This window comes from Monomorium pharaonis, chromosome 1 (assembly GCF_013373865.1).
Source record: "Monomorium pharaonis isolate MP-MQ-018 chromosome 1, ASM1337386v2, whole genome shotgun sequence".
Taxonomy (NCBI): domain Eukaryota; kingdom Metazoa; phylum Arthropoda; class Insecta; order Hymenoptera; family Formicidae; genus Monomorium; species Monomorium pharaonis.
Window position 1 is genome coordinate 17,692,505 of NC_050467.1, and position 23,080 is coordinate 17,715,584.

A 23,080-nucleotide genomic window follows, 5' to 3' on the forward strand; every position below is an offset into this window, starting at 1 on the left:
TCTCGCGCAATAATAAAAACTCTTACTTCGTCGACGTTGTCCAAGGCGTGATATGCCACTTGGTATCCGTGGAGGCCGGAATGATTTCTGCTCTGCCACGATACCAGAACGGAGAAGGGCTGAATGTCCTGAATTGCGAGTTTCAGGACCAGTGGAGCGGAACAGAAGGCGTGGGGGTCAAGATCGAGGAAGACGAGACCCCGGAGCTCGGGTGGCTGCTCGCATCTTAACAAACCGCCCTCGACGTCACCGACTCCGACACCATTTCTTCCGCGGCTACGGCCACCGCCGACCCCGCTCACCAATTTCTGATGGTCTCTCAACCATTCCCACAATTCTTGCGACTCGCAGCCACAGTGTAACGGGTTCTCTGCCAATGAGACCAGAACAAATTGCCCGGCGACGTTATATTTATTGAAATAAGTTTTAAAAACAAAGAACATAGATTTAATATCGCAAAGGGCACTGATAGCAAAACGATACTGAAGCGAATTTGTTTCAGTATCGTTTTGCTACAGAGTAAAATTGATCCCTTCGGTCAATTGTTTTTCATACGAGACAATTAAACTTTTAATTGTATTTTATTAAAAATGTAAAAGATCAGAAAATAAAACCACGACAAAGTATATAAAGAATAAATGCAATCACAAATTCTATAATGGAAATTTTATTAATTTTTAACGACTTTTAACAACTTGGTGCAATGATTTTTATGCCTTTATAAACATGAGTACAACTCGTTGTATCGACCAGAATAATGTTTTAACAATAAAAAACGACATTTATATATTTCATATGTACATTTCTGATCAATAATATGTAAATAATTAATATATTTAACAAAAATGTTTATTATGATAATTTCTCGATAGAACACTAGATAATTTTGTTATGCACTGAATATTGTTTGAATAATATATGTTCAAATCAGATTGGATAACAAATTAATTTATTAGTTAGAGCGAGAATATATTTGTGAGTTACATTTAACAAAAAAAATTTTGAATATTTTTAATGTATTGTTGTTTTAACTGTAACAAAACTCTATTCGTTATGCCCAGCTTTACTAAAATTTAAATATGCAATTAAAAATTCACGTACAACACAAATAAGTATCATAATAAATATAAATCTCATTTATTCTCTCGCGTGTCGTAATTGACTAAAATTAATTACAAACCTCATGCATTAAAATGATTAAATTTTATATAATTCCGACTCAATACTTTTTAATTAGCATAAAATATATCTGCGTGATTCATGAATAAACGGATTAATGATATTTTACTGCTATAATAATGATGTATATTTTGTAAATAAAAAAAAAAGCGGAATACGTATAGCCTGCGCGATACATTTTAAATAAGCTCCCGAGAATATTAAGACGCTGTAAGATATTCAAGTTCGTAAATTTCGTTGAAGGAGAAACGAGTTGTGAGAACTTGTTTGATTGTTTGAGTGTTGAATATTGATTGGAAATACGGTGATACGTGACCGGCGATACGATTGATTTTCAAGTAGCAGTAACTTCATTCGGATCGATAGCCGTATATATGGGAGAAAACTCTCGTATATATCGTTTTCTTTCACTCGCAGCCGCGTCGTCGCGCCCTCAAAAAGAACGAGCAAGCGCGCGCGTGCGAACGAAATTAATTACAAATACTAGGCGTGTCTAAAGTAGCGCTCACCTTCAGCCCGCAGGCTTCTTATTTGCGTCTCGAGTGGCCGGAAAGCATTCAGCGGCAAGTTTTCCAGGTAATTCCTACTCAAGTCAAGTAGACGTAACTTCTTCAGGGGTCTGAATGCCTCGCTGGAGATGGCGTTTATCCAGTTACCATAAAGATGCAGCTCCACCAGGCTAATTAAATTCTTGAACGTCACTTTGCCGACGATGCCGATCTGATTGTAGGACAGATCCAGTATTTGTAGGGACTTGAGATCCTCCGGGAACTCTTCCAACTCCTTCAGACGGTTATGCGTTAAATTGAGTATCCGTAAGTGCTCCATCCCCTGAAGCCTCTCCTTTGGCAGGATCTCCAGGCTGTTCATGCCGAGATGAAGAGTGAGCAGGTTCGGGAGGCTGCGAAACGCGCCCGGTGACACGCGCAGGATGCAATTCTGACCGAGATAGAGATGCAGCAGCGCCGGGAATGCCTCGAAATCCTGCGACGTCACTATACTCAGGTTGGTGCCGGATATATGTACCTCCTGGAGAATAGGATACATCGCCTCCGACGGCAGATCGTGGATTCTGTTTAGGGGATTTCGCGTGAGATTCAGCCAGGCCAGACCGGGAAGATTCTGACCCGAGAGAGCCACCGCGGGTATCTGTCGGAATTTATTCTCCGACAGGTCTACTCTACGTAACAAGGAGGAATGCGCGAAAAAGTTCGCTGGCAGAGCGTTCAAATTGTTGTCGCTGAGATCCACGGATATCAAGCGCGACAGATTGGCCATCGCGAATCCGGACATCGTTTCGATCTTATTGTGGCTCAGATCCAACTCACGCAGATGCTTCAGGCTGGCGAAGCTGGCTACGTCGACGTTGAGAATCTCGTTGGTGGATAGCGTGAGGATCTCGAGATTAAGGGCGCTCGCGAGCGCCGAATACGGGATGTCCTGGAATCGATTGTGATCCAGATGTATCTCCCGCAGCGACAGTAACCTGTCGAAAAGGCCCGGCGGCAGGGCACGCAGGTAATTATGGTTCAAGTGTAGACGCGCTAGATTTCGATTCAGCACGAAGATGGTTTCCGGCAGTTGACTTATCTGCGAGTCGTCCAGGAACAGGTCCTGGAGGGACGGCAGCCCGTTGAAGCAGTGCTCCGTGATCTGGCTGAAGTTGTTGCCGGACGCTGCGAGCGTACGAAGGCCGGGAATATGCAGACGTAGCAGCGCCGTCGCCGTGAGAAGATTATCGTCTAGGTTCAGATCGAACAGATTGTTGAGCCCGCGAAAGGCACCGTTTTCTATTGTGCTTATCGAACAGTTTTTCAGATTCAACGTTTTAATCGGCAGGTCCTCTTGGAAAACCGCGTCCTGCAGAACGGTGAGATAATTATTCGCGAGATCCAGCACCCGCAGCTTCTTAAGTGCCGTCAACGCGTAGGGATCGAGCCTTCGCAGGCCATTATCCTGCAGATACAGCTCCTCGAGCTCGTGCAGCTCGGAGAACGTCCTCGCTGTTACGTGACTCAGCTTATTCATGCTGAGCTCGAGGAATTTTAAAGCCTGCATCGGCTGAAAAGCGGCGTCCTCGATCCTGGATATGGAATTGTTCGTCAGATAAAGGCGCTCCACCAAAAGGAGATCCCTGAAGAGAGGAGCTTGCAGGTGTGTCAGCTTGTTGTGGCCCAGCCACATGATTCTGACGGACGCCTGGCCGCGCAGAGAGTCATTGTGCAGAACGGCGAGGCCGTTGCTGTCCAGCTGAATAGACACCAAAGAGCTTCCGCCGGAAGACGATTCTGAGGCGGACAGCTGAAAGACGTCGCCGAGCATGGTCAACTGATTGCCCTGCAGATTAACGTGCTGGAGGCTATTCAGCGTTCTCAGCGCGCCCGTCTCCATCGAGGTGATGGCATTGTTTTGCAGATGCAGCTCGAGGAGGGCCGGCAGCGGCGTGAAAACGCCGCGCTTCACCTCCGTTATATGATTATCTTGCAGGCGCAGCTCGCGCAATTGATGCAGCTTAAGGAATGTGCCTGGCTGGAGCTCGCGGATCTTGTTACCGTCCAGGGAGAGCGACGAGAGGTTCTCGCAGTGCTCGAGGAATTCCCGCGGCACCTTCTCGATGTAGTTGTTACTCAGATGCAATTGCGCCAGCTGCGTGAGACTCGTAAGGCCCTTGGCGTCGATTCTACGGATGGCGTTCTGCTGGAGATACACCACCGCGAGGCTTACGCTGCCGGCGAACGCGTCTCCCGGGATCTCCAGGATATTGTTTTCCGCCAGATAAAGCTCCCGTAGTTCGGGCAGTCGCGCGAACACGCCGCCGATGTAGTGAATGTGGTTATGACTGAGCTCGATCGTGCGCAAACGTTCGTTCCCCTTGAATGTCGCCACGTCGAGGAAGACTATCTTGTTGTGGCTCAAATCGATCGACTCTAGATCCTTCAGCGACGCGAAGGCGTCCTTGTGAATGCTCTCGATGGAGTTGTAGTAGAGCGACAGGGTGTGAAGGATGGGACAGGGTCTGAAGCAGTCCTCGGCCAGTTTCTCGAAATTGTTGCTGCTCAGATCGAGGATCAGCAGAGAGCTGAGGAGACTGTAGCCGTCGTCGGGCAGCTCCGATATCTCGTTCCACGCCAGCCTGAGCGAAGCTAAACTCTCGAGTCTCCTCAGGGGAGCCATGGGAAACAGCTTCAACTTGTTTTCCGCTAGATCCAGATCGCTCAGACTGTCCTCGAGACCCGCAAACGCGTATTCGGAAATTTTCGATATTTGATTCCCCTTTAGCGTCAGCTTCATTAACTTCAAGCCGTAGAAACAGTAGGACGAGAGGTCCTGTATCAAATTCGTCTCGAGATCCAAGGCGGCCAGCTTCCGTAGATCGGCCAATGATTTTTGAGGCACGTGGGGTAAACGACCGGAGACCAGTGCCAAGGATTCCAGGCTATCCTTCAAATTCGTGAAGGCGCTCTCGCTCACTTCCCGCAAAGACGAATGTGATATTTGGAGATGTCTGATTTGCGAGCCGGGAGGGAAGGCACCCTCCTTCAGTTCCTCGATGCTTTTGTCGAGCTCGTAAACACTCAACGACTGTACCATCGTACCCGCGCCTGGAAACGATCGTAAAGGGCGTGGCCATTAATTTCATCGATTCGCGATAAAGTAAACTTTGAATTTGACAGCATTGGCTGATTGCACGTTTCATTAGTTTCATGGGGCGCATTAAAGGAAATGGTTTTCTCCAATCGCGTCAACTTTAACCTTACTTTGAAATTACATGGACATATAAGAAAGCGCATCAGTAGTTTGGCATTAAATGAGGTGTGATAAGGGAAAGTTTAATGGGGCACTCAATCGATAGAGCCGATGCTTCTAGAGATGTCGTTAAATATTTATTTAACTGCGCCGTTTGAACGTTATAAAGAAAAATTATCGCCGCAGCTATTATGGTCATTGTGATATTAATATACGCATTTAATTAAAAAATTTTAATATCATAATAATTCATCAATTCTTCTTTATAAAAAGATTTATTTATATAGATTTATTTTATATAGAAGTATCATACATTCAACATACTTTCAGCAACTTGTAATATTTATTTTTAAATATTATTTCACAATATTACGAAAGATTGATTTATGATGAAAACATCGTAGTTAAGTCACGTTTTGATTTTCGATCCATCATGAAGAATTCTCGGGTCTTTTATACGTTTAGCTTACCGCTGGTACTTAGTACGCCTTGCAGCGTGGATCTTAGAGTCTCTTCCGTAGCGCCAGCGCATTCTAGAAAGAGACCATCCTCGAAGTTGTAGCAGGGACAGCCCGTTATTATTTCCGGCGGCGGACATTCGGCTATCTGAGCGACAGCTTTAAATGTAATAAAATTCTGAATTAACAGAATCTGAAGGACCATTCTCGGTATCCGCCGCCGGTCTATGGCGTACGGGTGATTTGCCCGTCGTTGCGGATCTCGCGTCATCGTATCGTCACATCCGTAATCCCGCTTTTCGCCTGACAGACTGCAAGATTTCTGAAACATAAAAGTTACGAAAGAAATTGAAATCGAATCCTACCTCAGCAATTCGACGGCATTACATTAAAAACGACGAGTTATGTGTTGATTTGAATTTACAGCAATGTGTTAATTTTAAAAAATTTATTTTAAACCTTATAGAATCAATTCCTCTTAAACGTAATTATATTTTTAAGAAGTTGCAGTCGTTTCATTTGCACACGTTTGTAAGAAATAATAATTTAAAATGCTATTATCTTTGTAAAAATTTTCTTGACAAATATTTACAGCTGCCTTTGCCATGAGAGATTCTTGTCTGAATAAATCCACGAATAAAGTTAAACTTCGCCTGCCAGGCACTATGCAGCGCGTGTTGGAGCATGTTTACGAAAAAGTACGGCCAAGCTCTCAGAATAGTGCGAATAGCTTCCTTGAATAACAAAGAGCCCACGTCTTGCTAAGACGGAGGTGCATACGAATACGAGGACAAAAAAATTATTTGACTTGTGTAAGAAAAAATTGTGTTACTTTTACAATCTCTCTAGATAGTCGCCTTTTCCAATAGTAAAAGAATTTTCTTCGTCAAAATAATTTTTCAATAATTTCTGCATTTCTAAAAAAGTATATCAATTGTATCCATGAATAAAATTCGAGCTGCCTACATATGGTATTTATTATTATTTAAAACAAATTAAAACTAAATTTCGTGACTTTCTGGAATTCTGTCTCCCTCTCTCTCTCTCTTTCTGTTTCTGATGAAATTATTTTTTATATAAATAGAACATGCTATAATTACAGAAAGATCGCTTTACAATCATGATTACAGTACTTATCTTTATGAAATACGTTTCGTTAATAACCCAAAAATTTTCTCTCTGACGATTTTCTCTCTCTTTTTCCATTATCTACTATTTATTTTTGTATCATCACACACTAATGGTATCCCGTTACGGGTGATTAGATCGAGGGTGGAAAACGGAATTTTTCGCTTCCCGGACGATTGCTCTTACCATTAAGCTATCTAGATTTCATTTTGATATTTTATATTTATTCTATGCACCATAATGATTTATAGAAAAAATATGCTTCTTTTATAGAAAAACATTACTGTCAAAACTAATGTTAAAACTAATATATTTTATTTAAAGATAATTTAACAATAATTGTTTCATGTATAAGCAAAAAATTATATTTTTATTTATATATAAAACGTTATAATTTTGTTTGTATATATTTTAATTCTTTTTAAAAAATTTAATAATCTTAAATTTTAGCAAAATATTATAGTTTTATTTCAATAGTATACATAATTATTTAGATAGCATAATGTGATTGTTTTGGTAATAACAGTTTAACATTAAATATTAATTCTTGGTTTGAAGATATTTTCCGGTTGATATTTTTCTTTCACAAGTTATAAAAATTATAATTAAATTAGAAGAATATATTGTTTAAGTAAAATTATACAAAATTCTTTATGTAAACAATTTATGTTTGACAATAATCTCATCTTAATATTTAATATTTAAAAAATAAATATATTCTCAAAATAAAAAAGTTTTCTTTTTGTATATAATTCAGAAGAAAGTATCTAAAAAAGCGAGCAAACATAATTATATTCCACATTGTATAATTTTTTGTAGATAATGCGTAATAATTATTTGTTAATAATAAAACACAGTTAAAAAATTTGTTAAATTTTACACGCATGTCCCAAACAATGCACAAAAATTTTTCTATTAATTTAACGTATATATATTATAACGGTAATGTATATATATTATAACATATATCATAAGATTACGTTGAGAAATAATAATCACTTTTATATTATAGAATAAACGCAACCTATGTTTCTGTCTATTTTAACAGATAAATTTTGTCACTGATAATAAAGAATATATTTATTGTGTAAAATTAGAATTGCATGCACATTGTGTAACTTTTACACTTTTTTTTCACTATTATTCTAATAACTTAATATTTTACTTAAATTAACACAACAGTAATATGTTAAAATAACAGTAATATATTAAAGCAAAAGTGTTAAATTTTAATATAAAAATTTGAACCAGAATATTTTTTAATATAAAAACACAAATTCACGAACTGTAAAGTATTGAGATAAGTTTATAAAAAAATAAAAAGTTTATGAAATATTTCGTATTTTATTTAGATCTTACGTCGTGTAAAAAAAACTATTGTGGATAACGTTAGCAACTTCTTCTTGACTATATCCAAAGTTTTACGTAGTAAAAAAAGTTTGGTACACAAAACTGCTGTTGCTGAATATAACATGACATGAAGCAGTACACACAAAGACGGCGTTCTTAATTTGATAGTATATACCGAGGGAATACTATTTAAATAAACATGGCGACGTCGACAGTTATCGACAATGCTAATGAATTTCCGTATGGACGACGTTCGTGTTGAGTACATTGAGAAAATACACGACAGGAGCTGTTCGCAAATTTGTCATCTATGGGGCTGAGCTTCTCGTGTAGCATTCAACAGGAAACATGTTACATGATGTTTTATAAACCTTCGTGACGTTGATAAATACGCCTCTAAAAGATATCGCGGCCTCTCATGCATCATAATTGAAAATACATCAAAGCTGCATTGCTGCACTGATTGTAGGAGTATTATGATAAATAAGCTTTCCCTTCGATATACCGGATTTGAAATGTGATATGTTATGCAGAAAGGACGAACGCCCATAAAGCTTTTTACGCGTAATCGAGCGACAGCAATAGCCGATTCAGAAATCTGTATCACAAAGACGGTGTCTAGACCGAATCGATTTTTCGCGAGCGCCAAGCCGCGATATCGCGCCATTCACACCCAACTAAATCCGCAAATGTCTCTTCTGACCCGGCGGGGATCGCGGCGTGAAAAGCCTCAATAGGGACGCGCCATTCTCCGTTCGTACGTTCACATCTGCACGGAGCGTTGACGAACCACCGTCTTTACGATCGGGCAGTAAAACACACCCAGCGGAAAAATGTTTCACGCGTGCCAAAGGCTTTAAAGCTCATATCCAGTAGGGGATCACCGTGGGGATCGACTCGCCAGGAGACACTCGGGGAAAGATCACCGGCGGGGGTCTCTCGCAAAATATGTGATTATCTAAACAATGAGCTCGAAAGAGCTCGATGCGCGATTTAAATTAAGTTGAAAATTTTAGTCAAGTCAACAACTTTCGCTTTCAATAGATTGTTTCAGTCTCAAATGTAAAATTTCTTGGGGAAATGGAATCCCATTAAAATGAGCAAATAATAACTCGGTTAACCCTTTAAGGCAAATGCGGGGTGCCTTATCGCCTCAAGCGAAATTAAAACCACGCTCATTTTTCGCGTTTCTCTTGCCTCAAGTGGTTTTTTTCTATACTTCTCTGACAAAAGCACCATGTTTACCTATATACATCATCGTTTACTTTATTTAAAAAAAAAAAAAAAAAAAAAAAATGCACTGCTTAATTATTAATTTACTGCTGATAGAAAGGATCGAGACAGTCGAGAAGTTTGAGGTGAAATTTCATCCCGCTTTTGCCTTTGAAAGTAGAGAAATACAATTTTGCCTCCTAAGGTTAATACACACGACAAATGCACATACGGACGAGACATTTAAGCGCGAAGCATCGTAACAGGAGAGTAAATGAGTTTCTGACTTCGGAGGGAATAGTCGTATCGGATCTTTTCTCATTCTGCTTACTATCGAGCGAGAGAGAGAGAGAGAGAGAAAGAGAGAGAGGGAGGAGGGGAGAGAGAGAGTCAACGTACTCCGATTATTTCGCAGTGAGCGATTAAGGGCGGATTCACTTGGAATTCAAGAAACGTTTTCAATTTGAACATTAATCTTCGTAGAGAAACGTCGGTTCAGCGTTATATCGGAATCCCGGTTGCAGCTATCCTTCTTTAAGTATTTCGATCGAGTGGCCGGGCAAACTCGGCGTGGCCCCGGTATACCTTTCCGGTTTCTATTCGTCCTACTGATCCCGTGGAATATGTTGTTCGCAAGGGCATATGTTGCATTCCTGGCACGATCGCCATAAACGTTTCGTGCAGCAGAAGTCCGGTGTACGACGCGCCATTAGTAAACTAAGATATCGCGATTGCGTGGAACTACTCGACTCGGGATTACATTCGGTATGTGATATCGATATAGAATTAAATCGCGTGGCGGCAAATGAATTTTTAGAGAACTTAAAAACCCAGTTCTCTCCGCGTTACATCCGTGTAAAGAGGCGTTTAGCTTGTCCCGCTGAGATAAATGCGAGAGGAAACGGAGGGGGGAAGAAAAAGTTAACCTTCGTACGTTCGGCAACCTGTTTGTCGATCGGCAAGTTTCAAGTTACTGAAGAAGAGTATACGGTGCGTGAAGGTGGAATTCGTACTCGAGTGATTCGAGGCATGCTTCTTTTCAAGCGGACGCGACGGATGGATTATAACTCGCGAGGGGAAGAAAGTAGTTGAGAATTCAGTAGAAAATGCGCTTTACGAGACGTACATCGTCCTCGATCCCCCGAGTGTGCGCGGGCTATATGTGTATGTCGCTTCCTTGAGAGCGTACTCAGCGCTTCATGCAACACCGACGGTAATAAAGCGCGAAAACGTTTTCTCCCGTTGCTCCGCGGCGCTGTTTTAACGCGATGAAAACAGTCAGCGCACTTCCGCCGGTGGAAAAACGGGAACGTGTCTCTTTCAGCGCCATTCTACCCCGTCAGAATCCCCCCCCCCCCTGGCCGAAGCCCCAAAGAAGTTTCAGCAATGGAATTAAAAGGTTTACGCGAAACTAAAAACGTTCTTCTCGGTTTTTCCGATTCTTTGTTGAATTACTCGCCGCCCCGCCCCTCGTTACGTCTCCCGCATCGGGTTATGACGGAGAAATTTATGGGGCAAGAAGTACACGGTGCGTCAAGCTCTTTATTCATGTTTATTGTAGAAAAAGAATTCTATTTGTCACGTAACGTTTGAATTTTTATTGCAAAGGCGGAGAGAATATGCCTCATCGACGAGAGAGACTTAATTTTCTTGAATAAATATTCATAACGTAAATCACGCTACTGTAAAAACATTCTTTATTAATTTTAAAGCCGTTTTAATAATTTATTCCATACCGCCGCTATTTGTCACGGAGGCTCGACAGTCTCGATCGAATTTTATGTGATTTACGTTACGTCGATTACGAAATAACATATTGTAACTTCGAAACTGCGCTCCGCGGCAAAACATGACGTCGTTTTGCTCCTGCATCATTTAGGCATACGACACAACTTGTGAACTTCATGGTTCAATTAGCAGCCGCTCTTTTTGACACGCTGCTGTGTCAACACATGTACGCGCATGCATATTAATTACTAGATGAAGAGCTTCGGCATCTAGTAGCTATCTGCGATCGGTTGGGTGGGGAGAGGAGGGGATGGGCTGTCTCACAACATCGATAATGTATTGATATGATGCAGCCGTAAGTAAATCGCAAGCAAATCACCGCGCTGATTAAGGGTGTATCGGACATACAATCTTGGACAAAAGTGCATAAAATTTGAAATACTTAAATATCTATGCCTAACGCATAGTAAATCTAGATGTAAGAAACTTGAACGATAGTTAGAGTCTTATTTTTACTCTTACAAAGGTATTTTTTACGTATTTGCGATTTTTTTCACTTATGAGTTTAAACTTTTGACAGTGAAAATGCACAATTATCTCAAGTTATATTTTATTTCTTTAAAACGGTGCAGTGAAGACAATTGAAACCTGGCAGATATTTTCATCTATTCATATACTAGATGTACAAAAAAATTCAAAACACTGGTACTATTTCTTCTATATTTTTTTAGCTGTTTCATCCGTCAAGATCGTCCTTTTCCGTAAGATAGAAAAGGATACCATGTAAAATCGGTAAAAATTAAAATAGTTATAGCTCAGCAACCGTTTAGTGGATGAGTTTTCAATTTTTTGCAGTACATTAGGGAAACTGAAAGAACAATTTCACAAATCTTTAGCAACTTTGTACCATTTTGAACTTCAGTCCGATACATCCTTAAATCGTCATTACAAATTCCAGTTCTCATCGCAATGAGTATCACGTTCAACCTGCGACGCCGTTAAAATCACTGCACCGCGGGTTCAACTCCAACGTTTACGATTTCTTCCCTCCGCCCCTTGTTTAATAACGGCGAGGGGGAGGGAGATGATTAATTCTCCGCGCACCGTGGCAGTGTCAGCCGAAACTGTACTCCGCGCTACTGTTTTTCCGCCCCGCATATACACCCGGCTATTGTATCGCGCGGTTCCCGTCGTAAACTACGCATAATTTCAAGAATATGCCGTTACAGTTGCCGCATAAAACCGCGGCGCGGCACGATGATATGTGGAGATAGAGGCGGCGTGGGTCATAAAACTATACTTCCAGCGGCACGTTTCCCTTCCCTCGCGGGGTTTCCGACCGCCGCGGCGTCTTGGGAGAATTTACCCGCTCGCCCCTTCCCCCGCGGAACTAAGCGCAGCATCCCCCGCGTGCAACTCGCGTGTTCCGTGTGTGCGCATTCGCGAAACTTGTTTGCCGCATATTACATTTGGCGGTTAAACGTACCGTGAAGCGTACAGTTCGTTTTATCGGAGCGTTCGAACGATTTGATTGCAAACCGTTGCGCGGAACTTTGCCGCGATGCTCTTTCATCGCGCGGATGTACGTGCGTTACGTGCGCGTGTGCACGTTTCCTTAATGCCGAGACGCGAATTCGTATCGATGAAGCGTGTGAAACGTATAAACGCGCGGGGACAGCGAGAAATGAGAAAATTAATGAGCGACGTATTCGGAGATAAATCGCCTAACGGATAAATTCATTTGCCGGGAGGCATTGCAACGTGCACCACCCGTACACGCGCGCTATTAGTGGCAACCGGCTATCCGATCGTAATTGATAGAAATCTGTGTAATAGTGCGTGAGCTGTCGTAGGCACGAATAGCGCTTTGCACGAGGTATTAAGGTCAGGCGGGGCACATTTGCTGGGACGACGCGATAACGGCCCTCGTTAAGTTTGATTGGCACTAGCACAATCGTTTCGGCAGTTTAGATTTACCATGAACATATATGTATAATTGTCATTAAACCGCACTTAATTGCGAATATGTTCTCGTTGTAGCGCAATTACGATTTAATTTTCCGCGGTATAAGCTTTTAATGTCGTTTTATTCAATTAATTCCCGTGTTAGGTAAATTGCGTTTTGTTTATATTCACATCCGCATTTGTCTACAATTTGTTTTTGATCGATAGGTCCGCGTGTAACAGTTTGATTTCGAGCACCGAAGAATACCGTGTTCTAAACACCTGTTCCAATTTAATAAAAATTCGAGATTTATCGCGAACAAGGAAAAGAACGTCGGTCGGTCTATCGGCTGCGAATCGAACGCATTAAAGGAAGAAATAAATATCGCAACTCGAGTCAAGAATTTGAATAAAATCGAAAAGGTACGGCTGGTATGGCAAATGGGGCGCATCGACATGTGCAAAATTTACTGTTAAACGATATAATCGATTTCCTGAAGAGAGTGACTCTTAAAAGGATTATTTGTCTTGTTCGCATACTTACGCTTTATGTCAATGGTTTTGTGAATTCGAGCTCTCATTCGGGCATATTTTCTTTGTATATGGTGAATGATAACGCGTTGCCCCAGGGATGTTGCACGAAGTGGAGTGTCTTTTCAGTCGTTTTGCAGCGGAAAACTTGCTCGTATCCCAGCACATATACGTCCTTACGTACTTCGTATACATCTTACGTATTTCGTACATTATGTGCTTATCTCTTCGCGAAATATTATTTTCAAGTAATTTCGACTGCAAACCAAGGAGCAAAATGATCAAATTTAATTTGCGACGTCATCTTCTCTATCCACGTTTATACGAAATGTCATTTCAAAAATACAGCGGTTTTCTTTCGCCAGATTTCAATAAATCTCGAATAAGTATATATAAGCAGTTTCTTTGGAACTATAAGAGGAAATGATCGATCTAAATGGTGTTATTCATCTCTCACGTTGTAGATTTTAACATAAATCAGCATTCGAAAGGTGAATATAACAATGCATTTGTCAAAATCATTCGCCGAATAAATACAGTCTTAAATCGAGAACTATTTAGTTGAAGCGCACCTCACGTTTATTTCGTCGGGCAGACTTTCCTTAAAATAGTTGATCTCTCTGCATGGGATTTCTTTTGCTCGCACACAGAGTTCCGACTGCTTGCGGATATTGCTTCTCTGTGCATCGCCTTTTAACCGGTTTACCTTGTTCCACCGCGTAGGGGAAAAGCAAAGCCCGGCTTGCTAGCATCGAAGAAGCTACCAATTTCCGCAGCGCCTATCCTCTTTCGAACGTTTTCACTTCGAGGATCTCCGCTAAAAGTGGCTTGCGAAGAATCTCTGAAACTGGGTGGGTTAAGTGAATTCGGGGTGTCCCGGTTCGGATTACCACCTTCCAATTTTGCCGTCTTCGGTGGCTAACGGGAGCGCGAATTCGCTTTAGATCCGGGTCCGCGATCGCCCCCGAGATTTGCGTGATTCGAAAAGCAGGAGTTTATCTAACTTTGCATTATCAGCCGGGCTTACGCGGTTTGATCTTGAAAAGGAGATCGCACGTTCGAGGGAGCTTCCATGAAGAGAACTCCCTTTCTACCGATATATACTCGATCGCTTTAGAATGGCGCCTACTTTCATGAATAATTGCTATTTTAAAATAATGGAAGTGTTCACAAAGTGAACAGAAAGGAAGCAAGTGTCAAATTGATTCTTACGTACTCGTATGAACGTGTTCATCGCTTTATATATATGTAACAATACATAATCTTTTTAGAAGAATTTGAAAATCTTGAATTTCAACTTTATTATAGTCTTATTTCAATATCGTAATTGTTATCACGAAAATATAATTATTTAACTTATAATCCTTGATTTGAACACATGATATTTTCTATCCATTTTTCTTTTTTATTCAAGAGAAGTATTCTTAAATAACAAAAATATCGTTTTTTTTTGTAAAATGTACAAACTTTTAAAATAAATCTTTATTCAAAGTAAATTTTTTTCATTTATCGCAATATAATCCTATTTCGATTTCCATCTTAAAACTAAAAATATTGCCAAAATAACAATATTCTTTTTTTTCTGTATGTCTTCCATATAAAATGGTCCTCTTTTAACAGAATGTCGCTTTGCTACTTACGAACGTTTCATTGTTTATGCATTAATAATATATTATCGTATCACACAAGGACCAAGCGACTGTCGTAATTATCTTTATACTTGTGATACATGCATCTCTGATAAATTAAAATGCAAATGTAAATTGCACGAAACAAATGCGCCACTATAAATTATGCCACGATAAATTGTCAGCGAGTTCTTCTATTAGGGATTACTGTTGTGCAACGTAGAGAGGGTAACAAACTTTCGGCGTAGCTTTCGCGAGTTAACGCGAAGCCACGCGACGCGCGACGTCTTGCGTTACATATTCACATCGTAGTTTCGAACAAGTTCTGATCCGTTCGTTCGCTTCGAAATTATGCGAAAATGGGTTACGATACTTCGCGTACAATTTCGTGTGTGTATCCGCGTGTTACTTGCGCATGATATCGTGCTGTGACGAGTTAGCGATTATTTACCTTTTCGAAACTGCAAACCATTTATCTCCGGGAAGAGAACGACGTTTCTACGAACGAACGCACCCCCGTTCGTTCCCCGCGTTCGGTAAGATTCTCCGCGAAAGGCGGGGGGAGGGGGGGTGGAGAGTGACAGTCGAGCTGTTTTTCTGATGCGGAAACAGAACAGAAGTCAAATTGCAGGAAACTAACTCGAGGGGAGGGGGGGGGGGGGAGGATTCCTGCCGGTCGAATTAACCGAGACGAGAATACGTTTCTTCTGCCCGAGAGCGTGGCATCGTTCCGTCTGGAATACCTCGATTTGGAGAACCTCAGACGAGTATAAACGTGATTTGAATATTTCAAGCGCCGCCAATAAGAGGAGCGCCATGCACGGGGGAGCTCCCGGGGTTACCTGTCGTCCTATGAATTATTTTTTCGGTACACGCCGCTGAGTACAACGGGGATGATTTCGATGAATATTTCATAGGCGGGAACGTCTGCCAGACTGTCTGTTTTGACTGATACGTCGCGATTATTTACCTTTCGCACGCTTCTCCGTTTCACCAGGTGGAAGGGAAAAAAAAAAGAGAAGAAAGAAATTATCCGTTAAAGTGATCCCCTCCGCGGGAGGAGGCCGCGTCGTCTAGGCCCCCACCGTCGTCGTCCTCCAGATTGCGATTATTCCAACAATGTTTGCGGAATGGACTGACGGACTGAAATACATAGGTTTCACGTACAGCGGAAAGCCATTCGATATCCGCTTTGTAGCGCGACACAGCGAGCGCGTAACGTAAGGGATGCATTGCCGTTTCGGCGGCAACCGAATCGATGCCGCCACCGCGACGAATACCAAATACGTTCGTTACGTCACACGAGTCCCTGCTGCCGCGGGGGATGGGGGGGGGGAGGGTGGAGGGATTGCGGGGGCGACGGCGACGCGGCCCGTAAACTCCCGGGGCGGAGACGGCGTCGGTTCCTCACCCGCGGAAACAAATGTATGATATTCCGGGGGAAAAGCGGGCGCCTCGATCAACGGAACTGCACCCTGTCTCTGGGACGGCGGCGTGCAGTTCGTTCGCGGAAGGAACGGTTCGGGGAAAGCGAATGGGCGAGGGACCTCTCTTCTCCACTGAAAGACCGGATTCCGTGAGTATTGGCACATACGTAATCTCCTTTCGGCCTCGTTTCCGGAAATCGCTGATCTTCGAGGGAGCGCGTCTCCCCTCTCCCCCGTCGTTCCCATCCGCAGACCCCGGCGATCGGGGGATCCTTTATGTGAAATAGTTTCGCGGCGCTTCGACGGGGATAGAGGTTCTCCCTCCTCCCTCCCCTCCCCCCCCCGAAAATTTACTGCTCTCGCCGTATATATACGTGCCGGTAACTTAGGGCAAGGTCCGGGAAGAGACGTTTCTCTCCCTCGTGCGAGAGGGTGGAAGTGGGGAACACGGCTTCCCGTCGCGCGCCGATTTAAAGTTGAAGATTCTTCCCCCTTCGATTCTCAGACCTCCTCTTAGCCATTCCCGGTGACGTCGTTTCTTTTTATCGCGTTCAATCGTAGGTACAAGCGCGCGCCTCGTTCACGTTGCGGATACGTACGCGTAATACGGTATACGAATATTATATACTAACGTGATATCTCGTTAACAATGTTCGCGATGCTGGGAGAGATTAATAAACGTTTAAAAAAACTTTCGACAATTACTACGTATGCGTTCTTTAGTTATAACACATTTCAATAGCATATTTTGAAAACTAATTAAAATTGGAAATTCTGATTATGGTGAGGGATATGTTGGTTACACTGTTTAGCAAAAAGTGATTTGTTCGTAGCACAGGAACGAAGATAGTCGTTTCCCGTAATGTTCTTTACATGCCGGGATTCGAAACTTTGAGCTGCAATCGACACAACAAAGTTCTTTAAGGAGAGTTTCTAACAACTTAGTTTCGATTGCAATTTTTTTAACGCGTCATATTTTGTAATTATAGGTACATAAAAATTTATTTATTTTTACAACTTTAAGTGTAAATTTCTCAAAACTGTAAAACGCAAGAGAGCAATTTTATTGTATTTAGCGTTCAAAACGAATGTTTTTACTTGTGTGCATTTTTTTTTGGTTGAATGCCGCTATTATTGAAATTCTGATGAGCCCAGTGATTATAATTGATCAATGCAAAATCGTGTCATTCGGGTCCATAACTCTTACGCGGATATCTAGCTGTACGCATTTATTATCGGCATTCACAGTTCAAGTGATATTGATTATCACTATTCCCTTTTTGCTTCTCTTATGTGCAGATATTATGCAGTATAGCTAATTAACCGATATCGGTAATTAATTACTAATTAATGGTTAGAATTAATTACTTCTTTTTTAGCAAAAGTTTAAATAGTCAATAAATTATTACAATAATTAAATTTATATTAAAAATATTACTAAAATATTCATTTGAAGCACAAAGTTCATCTCTCCATTTTCCGATTGGGAATATTTGAGAATTTATTTATCATTATTACTTTTTCCCCCAACTCTTTTGCATCCTCGGAGAAATAAAATAATGTGATTTCAATAAATCGAGAAAAAGAGAAATTGACCCGCTGCGCGGCGATTTAATTTTGTTTCCTTGATTTGTCGAGAGATCGCAAAAATTTCGACACGCAAAATCAATATGACTTGTAAAAATATGAACATTACTGGATTGTTTGATGAAAAAGTAAGTTCCTCGAAGCTTTTTAAAAGCATATAAAAAGTGAGCTGACATATGGATTTACCGTGTAAAGCTTCCGAAAGCTTTCCGTCATCCGACGTTACATCGATAACTTGCACCTGCGGACAGTTATAGAACGAATCTATCAGCGGCTATATCTATCGGGCGATACGTGCGTGCCCGTACGTACTTTCGCGCTCCGAAAATCGCCACCGAGGTGAGAGTGATGATTCCCGAGATCGATATGGGGAGGAAATAGCGGGCGCTTCTCTAAAAGCCGATCGTACGGTGTCTAGCGCCCCGGCAAACCGGGGTTACTCGTGCAAGATTACGGTCGAATGACTATCGGCTTGTGATAAATTCTCACAAGTTTAAAGGATGCCGTAATGGATTCGGGTTATATATCTTCTCCCGGACGGTAGTTGCTCGCCGCCGGTTTTCTGACGGGGAAAGAGAAGCTGGGTTCGCCGTGGCGTGGAGCGAACCACCCGCCATGGCGTATCTACTGTCGGGAGCGCGCCGATTCCTCGATCCCGGATATTTCAGAACGGTATGGCGGGACTCGACGGGAAATTTTTGCGACATCCCGGAGTGAAATTCGCTCGAGCACTCCCCCTCCCTCCCTCCCCCGCCCCCCGTTCGATTACCCCGCGTTCGCCGGTACGGTGCGCGAACTTCTCAAAGCCTTCGTTCGCCCTGTGAAGCTGAAAGGAGCTTTCTTAGAGACCGCGCAAAAGGGTCGGGTGGCGATGGTGTTAAATGGAACGTATCACAGTTCTCCTCGTTACTATAGCGACAAAGAGTTGGCAAAAAAACTGTATAAGGCGCAAGAAGCGTTTGCCGTGGCGCTTATTAAAACTTCAACGCCGTAGAACGTGTAAAAATTATAAAGTGACATATTTTTGAAACGTTGCAATTTTTATGGAATTTTAAAGCCGTAGGTAATGCATGTGAAACGTACACTCGCGCTATAACAAATTTTAAAGAAAGTTGTATACTTTCTACATATTAAAAAAAGAAACGTGTAATAATAATAATTTAATTTTCTTTGATTGCTGAAACACTTTTATTTCGCAAAGGAATGGTAAATTAAATTTAGAATTTAATACAGAATTTAATACAGAAATAGAATGTATTTACTTTAGCGTTTACACGCCAACAAAAAATGTAGTTTACAATATAAAACTTAGCCACACTATCTAATTAAAATCCTGTAACTCTCATAATATTCCTCGCTGCTTATTTTAAAATCTACCTAATACCGCTCATTAACGCGAGTAGCTCTGTGATTTACATTCATTATCTTGTTATCATATTATTACAATATCACAAAATTATCCTACAATTTTGTTTCCTTCTTTTTCTTTCTCTTCGTCAATTCCTCTTTTAATTATCTCTCTTTCTCAGTTTTAATTATCCCTTTTCTTAATACATTGCTTTTTCATATTACGCTGTAATTATATTCTACTTGATAATAGGGAATTCCAATAATAGATCTGCTGATATTCAACTGAGGCTTTAATGCAAAAATGACGTTACCTTATACTTGACTGCGTCCGCTCATTACGCAAGGAATAGTTCAGGATTGCAGGCAGGAATCAATCGATGGTCTCATTAAAATGGCATTCGTATTACGATCGTAATTATCACGACCGAAAATCAAGGGGGAGGGAGGGTCGGGTACACTCATTCGCGGCAAATCGAGGGTTCATCCCCGGAGAATAGCTCGCCTCTTTCTTTATTCTTACGGGAGGACAAAGAATTCTCCGCGGATGGATTTAAAATACAGCGCGATGTACGAAGAAGTCGCTCCGCGCTTTCAAGGAAATATCGTTTTGAAGGCACACGAAGGGACTCGTATAGCCGTCGAGAAACCGTCATTCTGCCAAAAGCAGACGCGTGGCGGGCGGGGGGAAACTTGTAGAAAAAGCTCCTGCAAGAAGACGGCGAATGTATGTGTGTGTGTGTGTTTGTGTCGAGTGTGCGATTAGAAGAGTGCGAATATCGATTCTAAGTCCGTTTGGCTTCGAGGACGAGGCGACGTTTTGCATCTCTTTGTGCCGGATGTGCCGGTTTCGTAATATAATGCCGGAAGTCGTGCACGCCTTAGCCGTTTCCTCGCTAAGGCGCATATTGCTAAATTAAAACTGATTTCTTGCCCCGGCGAAAATCTGGCGACTCAGGACCGAGTTCAATTAATTAATCGCGTTGTCTCCCCTCTTTCTCTTTCTCTCGTGTCGATTGCCCGATTCGACTTTGCAGCTTCACAGTCGCGAGCCATTGATCTCGATGAAAACCGGCGACAATGGAATTTCATGCATCGTCGAATATTCAACCCGTATAATATTATTATGCCGGTGTCGTTGTAATTAAAAACGCGAAGAAATTAACTTTGGCCCGTTCATCACCGCTCGCTCCTCTTTTTCTGTCTTTTTTTCTCTCTCTCTCTCTCTCTCTCTCTCTCTCTCTCTGCCCCGCTGCGCTCTTTCTTTCTCAGCTCTCTTCCACTTCATTCGTTCATTCCTTTTCTTTCTTGCCCCACTTTGCTATACGTTTTGTCTTCTGACTCGCGCTCCTCTGGCATTTCCATTCAATGTTCGACTTTATGAGTCTCAACGAACCTCGAGAACTTTTTAATTTCTTTCACCCTCAAGTTCGCGAGCGCTCATTTCCATCGTTTCCCGCAGTTTTATATGTGCGAATTAGCACTCTGCTTGATACCGGTTGCAAAGATTCTCAATGATCGCGATGAGAAACTGTGCGAGAGATCTAAAAAAAAAAGGGAGAGGTATATGCGAAAAAAGTACGCATATAAATCGATTATTTCCGTGCGAAATGAGAATCGAGCTAGTTTTTGAAAGAAGTACTGAAGAGTGAGAGAGGAGAGAGAGAGAGAGAGAGAGAGGGACAAGAAAAAGGGAATCTACGTGTGTCTGCATGTGTGGGGAAAAGAAAGGAGGGTCGACTCGTCGATAAACGGGGTAAAATAGGGAACCCGGTGCAATCTTTCGATTTATTGCGATCGAGTGATTCCATTGAGGCAGCACAGGTGCTGACGATGGATCGAGTGGGCAGTAACGCCGGGGAGTGAAATAATTTTCATGACGCGAATAAATTTGGCCCTTTGGGCGGCGCGGGCATTCATTTACATCTCCCGAATGCAGTGAAAGTGCAAATTTGCTCCCGCGCCGCCGCCGTAAGGATTGCCGTAATTTTTTTCCCTTCTCGCCAGCCACGCGCGCGCGCGCGCGCGCGAACAAATAAAACCAATTGTAGAATGGAGTTGAGATAAATCGCAAATTCATAGTGAAAGTTAAACAAAACTCCCGTAAATCACAACTCTTATCGCGTAATGAGAAAAAGTCAGAGATATGAAATATTATTAAAGTAATATATCCTCAAGGGGGCTAACAGGAGACGACATATGTTGCGAGTTTCTATCGATTATCTTATGTTATGCAACTTAGAAAGTTGGTAATTTTTTTTTTTTTTTTTAAAGAGAGTCTACATCGTACGAATATATCACGTTTTCAACATTTTGAAGATAGTTGCACGTCGTAAGTTGTCAATGTATTCACGAAAAAATAATTTCGAATAACTATTCAGAGATCAACATAGCAATCTACTTCTACGTTATTCGATCATACTCGACGTTACATTGTACCTATGCACAAAAATAATTGGTCGTTTATACACGTAAATTTTCACAGCGCACTCTTGATTGGCACCAAAGCAGGACCTGGACTAACGTCGGTCGCGGCGTTATCCTCGTTAGGTTTCTCGTTAACGGGGAGATTATCAAAAGCTCGGGGTGCCTTTGTGATAGCCAAGAGTAGAACATTTCATGAATAAGTGATGCAATTACCACAAACATTGCTTGCGATTATTTTACGAGCTGTTGTGCGCGCAGCGCGACGTATTATTCATCATCCTTTTGGCAATTTAAATTCCAATAATAACGATATTACTACGTTTCGTAATTAAGCTCACGTGAAAACGTGTAGTCGCATTTTTACCCCGTCCGTCCGTTTGCGATAGTTCGGCAATGATCAAGTGTTCGTTCGCGCGCGGACGAGCAAAAAAATGAAGGACATTATATCGACCGCGAATTTATTCATGAGAGTGTTCTTGTATTTTTTTTTTTCTTCGACATCGCTCCATCGCTCGACGAGGAACAAAGGATAATTGCACATAAAGGGCCACAATGGCTAATTTCACTCTTTCCCGTTAACGTTAAATTGCTTATCCGTTATTTTTTTTTTTTTTTGGCCTTTATTAACAATAAAAGCGTTCTAACGATTCCCCGACAGTGCTAACAAAAATAAAAGCGAGGAATGCAGAAGGTAATTCCAACAGTTTCGATAAAGCGGTCTCGATAATTCTCAAATTCCAGTAATTAAAACGTTCTGTTCCGATGAAAAATAGGACAAGTGACGAGTTCTATCTCTTTTAAATAGAATTAAAAAAAGAAAAAAAAAAGGAACGACCCGCTCGCAATGGAAAACTCGTCGCGCGGCGCTATTTGTCAGACGAGACGCTCTCGTTACAAAACGTTCCGCAGTGGTTCATACCGAAATTACATCGTCTCGTAAGTGACGGGCCGCGCGTTCCTAACGCGCCCCTCACGTTCGACGGTGCTATGTGTCGCGTACATCCATACTGATGTATTGCAATTTGCAACAAGCGCGCGCGCGCGTCTATGGGTCGTCGTGTCAGCGTGTAACAATAGACAGTACATCAGGCCAGGACCGACGACAACTCGTCGCCCGGAAGCCGACGCGACCGCTCGCTCACGAGCCCCCGATGATGGGTCCCGTGCCATCATCAGATTGACATCTCGAGTGATCGGTAAATCAATCGCGGGCGCGCATTAATAAGGCACTCCGTTCCCATCTCGCTGCTATTCCAGTCTGGAATCCGGCAGCGGTGGCGGAGGACGACAAAGGCGAGCCTCGCGCTTGCCCGCGTATATAACGTCCGATTGCTGTCGGGGGCCTCGCGCTCGTTAAGATCGGTTGACCTCTTACAATCGGGGGATC

At 42.1% G+C, this 23,080-nt stretch overlaps 1 protein-coding gene across 7 annotated transcripts in view; it reads right to left on the bottom strand.

Annotated features, from left to right (window-relative positions):
- LOC105833261 (protein artichoke) overlaps positions 1-23,080 on the bottom strand; it is a 129,344-nt gene that overhangs the window by 2,647 nt on the left and 103,617 nt on the right. For all 7 annotated transcript variants that reach the window (XM_036295518.1, XM_036295517.1, XM_036295516.1 and 4 more), the window contains 3 exons: positions 5,397-5,706; positions 1,689-4,781; positions 27-370 (listed from right to left, as the gene is read on the bottom strand). In XM_036295518.1, coding sequence (XP_036151411.1) covers positions 27-370; positions 1,689-4,781; positions 5,397-5,655 — 3,696 coding nt within the window. In that variant the 5' untranslated portion in view covers positions 5,656-5,706. The remainder of the gene's footprint in view (positions 1-26; positions 371-1,688; positions 4,782-5,396; positions 5,707-23,080) is intronic.